At 42.9% G+C, this 4644-nt stretch overlaps 1 protein-coding gene across 1 annotated transcript; it reads left to right on the plus strand.

The window, feature by feature from the left end:
• The first annotated feature begins 841 nt into the window (after positions 1-841).
• xbp1 (X-box binding protein 1) lies at positions 842-3714 on the plus strand. Its single transcript, XM_034692226.1, is given in 6 exon segments — positions 842-1214; positions 1750-1846; positions 2167-2283; positions 2374-2430; positions 2433-2540; positions 2648-3714. Coding segments are annotated over 6 exon segments (1218 nt in total). The 5' UTR covers positions 842-975; the 3' UTR covers positions 3248-3714.
• Positions 3715-4644: the final 930 nt, after the last annotated feature.

Here is a 4644-nt window from a genome sequence, read left to right on the forward strand (position 1 = left end):
TAGTCTCTATCTTAAATTTTTGTTTTTTAATATGTCTTGCCATTTTTTAAATTTCTGCTTCTTCTCTCTTGACTGCTGCTGGCATTATAATGCACAATATACTGTATTATAATTATCTTTACCATATTACATTATGTTATATTACATTATTAGTGTAACTACAACTCACGGTCATATTACATACCCATATTTATTTTTATTTATTGCTTAATTTGTCATTGCCAACCATAATCACACCATGTCAACCTGTCACTACTGAATCATTTTTAATACTGCCTGCAATTACTTCTATTTAATCTAAATTCCACTGTAACATTGTATATATCTAAATTGTATTCTAGCTTGATTTATCTATTTTTATTTGTACTTATTTTATTTTAATTTTATTTAATTATATTCTATTTACTTATTGAAACTTCTGCTTGATTGTACTTATGTCTGGGTTTCTGTAACAACTGAATTTCCCCCCCGGGGGATCAATAAAGTAATATCTTATCTTATCTTTCTTGTTTTCAATCGCTCTAAAGCACTTTGGGTTGCATTTGATTTGTATGAAAGTTGCTCTATGAATAAAGCTTGATTGATTGAATTTGGTTTAATGGTCCTATGCTGATAGATTAAAAGAAAGGAGCTGGAATAACTTGTTGTGGCTTTAAAAACAGATATTGCATCAGGTACTGACTGGAAACTACACTTGGAAGGAACTCTGGGTATGTTACTTTGCAATCAGGGAGAAACTTCAAATGCAAATGACATCAGCAACCAATCAGAGCCCACAAACGGAATACGTCAGACACACCAGCAGCCAATCAACGACTACCACGATAGTAGAAAAGATCGCAGGCGCAGCTGATCTGGTTCAGCAGTTGAGAATCGTCGGGGTTTGGGGCCACTAGGAAACCTCAAGGTTTCCACTGAATTAAACAAGGATACCCGACTTTTTCTGATTTCACAGCGCCGACAGGATATACCAGCATGGTGGTGGTAGCAGCAACAGGGACTGGGGCAGCCCATAAAGTGCTCCTGATATCCGGGAAGCAGACCGGCTCATCCAGCGGCTCACAGGCAGGCTTCAGCCGGCCGATCTCTGTGGTGTTACCGTCTGCGCTGAGCCAGGCGTCCTCGGACTCAGACTCCAACTCTTCTGCGGGGCCCCCCATACGAAAGAGACAGAGACTCACACACCTGAGTCCGGAAGAGAAAGCACTTCGCAGGTCAGTTGTGTTTTATTCTCTATGTTTGAGAATATAAATATAAAGGTTTCTAATGAAGGCGCACAGCCGGTCATTGTCCACGGCAGGGACACGCCCAAACATATTGATCCCTCTGAGGAACAATAGTGAACTGATTTCATGTTTAAACCCCCCACAGAGGAAGTAGGGCAATGTTGCATCATCTAATATATAAAAAAAATAAATAAATAGGCCATGCTATCTGTTTAAAGCGGCCCTTTGAATTAATAAGTCACCCACGCGTCCTTCGTGTATCACCTTTGGACTTTGCACCAGCTTGTCAAACTACTATCTGAGTGATCTGCCTGTCCGTGGACCCGCCCGGCTGCTGTTACAGAGCAGGGACACTGATATCCTGGTATGCCTGCGTGGCAGGAACATGGCCGGTGATTGCGCAGTACAGTGAACCCAAGTCAGAAGGGCTTAGTCAGCATCATGGAAAGAATCTGACATTCCTCCTCTAATTTTTTTTTTTTTCTTCCATTTCCTCCTTTAAAAAAAAAAAAAAAAAATCCAGGAAACTGAAGAACAGAGTCGCAGCCCAGACAGCCAGAGACAGAAAAAAGGCCAAGATGGGGGAGCTGGAACAGCAAGTCCTGGAGATGGAGCTGGAGGTACATTTTTTTTTTTTAAGTCATATGTTGAAATGCTGGATCCCTCATTCATAAAAAAAATGCCCATCCCTTCTCCCCCCTCCACTTTCCTCACATGCCTACATAACTAATAAGCCATATGTGATATTGTGCAAACATGTGACCCAGCATTCTCACACTACAGCACTGACATTAACAAAACACTAGAATTAAACATGTTAGTGTTGCATATGAAACCAGAGTGCATTCCTAGTTTTAACCTCGTTCACGTCATGCATCACTCCCCTACAAACAGCTGCAAGTTTCAGGTGCAAACGTCTGTTTTTTTCTCCCTCCTGCAGAATCAGAAACTTCACATTGAAAACAGGCTGCTTCGGGAAAAGACGAGTGGCTTAATGACAGAAAACGAGGAACTGAGACAGAGACTGGGGTTGGACACCCTCGACACAAAGGAGAAGGTGAGGATTTTAAAGCCCAGCGTAGAAGCAGGTTCAGTTTCAGTGTGCAGTGAGACCTGAATTCACCCGATTTATCTATTTTGACCACAGGTTCAGGGTCTGTTGTCCACCGGGAACGAAACAGGTTTGGGGATCGGGTCTTCTGAGTCTGCAGCACTCAGGCTACGTGTGCCTCCGCAGCAGGTGCAGGCCCAGCAGTCCCTAAATCTGAAGACTTCTCAATGGATACAGACAGTACTGACTCTACAGACAATGAGGTAAGTCTCTGATTTAAATCCTGGTCCTAAGACAGCTCTGTAATAACTCTGAGGCGGGTCATGGGTTAGTGGGCTAATCTTCTGTTCTCCCCCCCCCTCCTCACTAGTCTGATTTGCTGCTGGGCATTCTGGACATCCTTGACCCAGAGCTGTTCCTCAAGTCTTGTGAGCAGGAGTGCCAGGAGCCGCAGGTGCTGCTGGTCGGAGGGGGGAACCCAGTACCTCCCACCACACCTGCGTCTCTGGGGACCCCACCAGTTAAGCTGGAGGCCCTTAATGAACTGATCCACTTTGACCACATCTACACCAAGCCCGTGGAGGAGGTGAGCGGTGGGCTGTGCAGCGACTCAGAGAGCGAGACAGACGAGAAGATCGAAGAGGAAGACTTGACCATGTCCGAGGAGGTGGTGGTGGTGGTGGAGGAGGAGGAGACGGAGACGGAGACGGTGTGCGTCAAAGATGAGCCAGAGGAAGTGGTCATCCCCAGCTATGACTCTCACAGCGAGGTGGTTGACTTTCTCTCTGCAGAGTCCTCCCCCGCCCTCAGTGGCCTGGACAAGGAAGCCTGCCTGGCGGATACCTACAGCGACTCCGGATACGAAGGGTCCCCTTCCCCTTTCAGTGACATGTCCTCTCCTCTGTGCTCTGAGAGCTCCTGGGAGGACATGTTCGCTAATGAACTCTTCCCCCAGCTTATCAGTGTCTGAATCCATCCCCTCAACCCAATAACTTATATTCTATATACCCATAAGAGCTATTGTGTAGTGTTCAATAACTACAGATGCTTAATAGTAACTCAGAACACCTCCAAACCCGCTCGTATCATGTATAAAGCTAAAATTTAGCAAATAATCTCCTTTATATTACAGCAGGTCTGTACCACTGGCGATGCTGCATTGACTTGTGGGAGATGGAGTTCACGACAGCTTCTATTGGCATCAGGATTTAAGATTGATTCCAAATCTTTCACTCTCTATTCAAAATAATTGTGGGTGGAATCCAGTATTTCTGTAAATTAAAGAGGGGGACGGGGACGATCATTTAAATACATTTTTATTTATTTGTTATTCTGCTTCGGAGTCGTTGTATGACGTCATGTACAAAAGCTTTCTTCTAATTTGTTCTCGCTCTCTATGTAGTCTAATTACTGCATTAAAAAACTTTTTGCATCGCATCCTGTCTTGTTGTTTCCGTCCTTACAGCTGCTCACACAAGAGGACTGATATCTGACATTTTCTTGACTGTTAAAAAGAGACTTTATCACTAAGGGGGTAATCTTTCCTGGGATATGCAAATGAAACAAGGTTGTAGGAGGGGGAAAAAAGCAGGTTATTGTAATGTAACTGGAATTGTGCATCAAGGCTGCTCAGGGTTCCCACTCTTTTCCAGGACATTTCCAGTGATGATCAAGCTGGTATGACAGTCAAAATTGAGTTCCTAATTTAGTTCCTAAATAGTCTAATATGTTCCTCTCAGTGGAAGTCTACATTGAAAGACGTGCAGCCTATGGCTATCCATGAAATCATCTCTTACATGCTTAAAACCAACCAAGTAACAATGATGGCCAACTCCCAACTCAGCTTTCTCTTTTCTCAAGAAATATAAAATTAGCCAAGTAAAAAACAAAAGAGCCAGCAAAGTTCTCTGGAAGCTGCCTTACTGAAATAAAGACATAATAATAATCAGAGGATCAGTGCATAAATTGATCTAAATAGATCTGAATGACAAAGATGGCCACACATGTTGAACGGGGATGTGTTTTTTTTAACCTTGTCAGGTCCGACGCAGTCATGTTGGAATAATTTTCCAGGACAATCTGTGATTTTCCAGCACAGGGAACCCTGCTGCTGCAGCTGATCAGGAGGTCTAAATGACTGAAAGTGGAAAAACTGGCTTGGCCCCTCTGGTTTTATATGATCAATTTTGGATGCACTTACAGGTGCATTCAAAACAATAAAAATAATGTAGAAAAAGTTCTTTTTTTTTATTCAAAAAGGTAAACTTGCATTCATGAATGCTATTTTCAAAGACATTTTGAGCTTTATTTGTTAGAATTTCAATGCTTATGGCTTAAAGCTCATGTATATAAAAAATCCAGTATCTC

Source organism: Notolabrus celidotus, chromosome 9 (assembly GCF_009762535.1).
Source record: "Notolabrus celidotus isolate fNotCel1 chromosome 9, fNotCel1.pri, whole genome shotgun sequence".
Taxonomy (NCBI): Eukaryota; Metazoa; Chordata; class Actinopteri; order Labriformes; family Labridae; genus Notolabrus; species Notolabrus celidotus.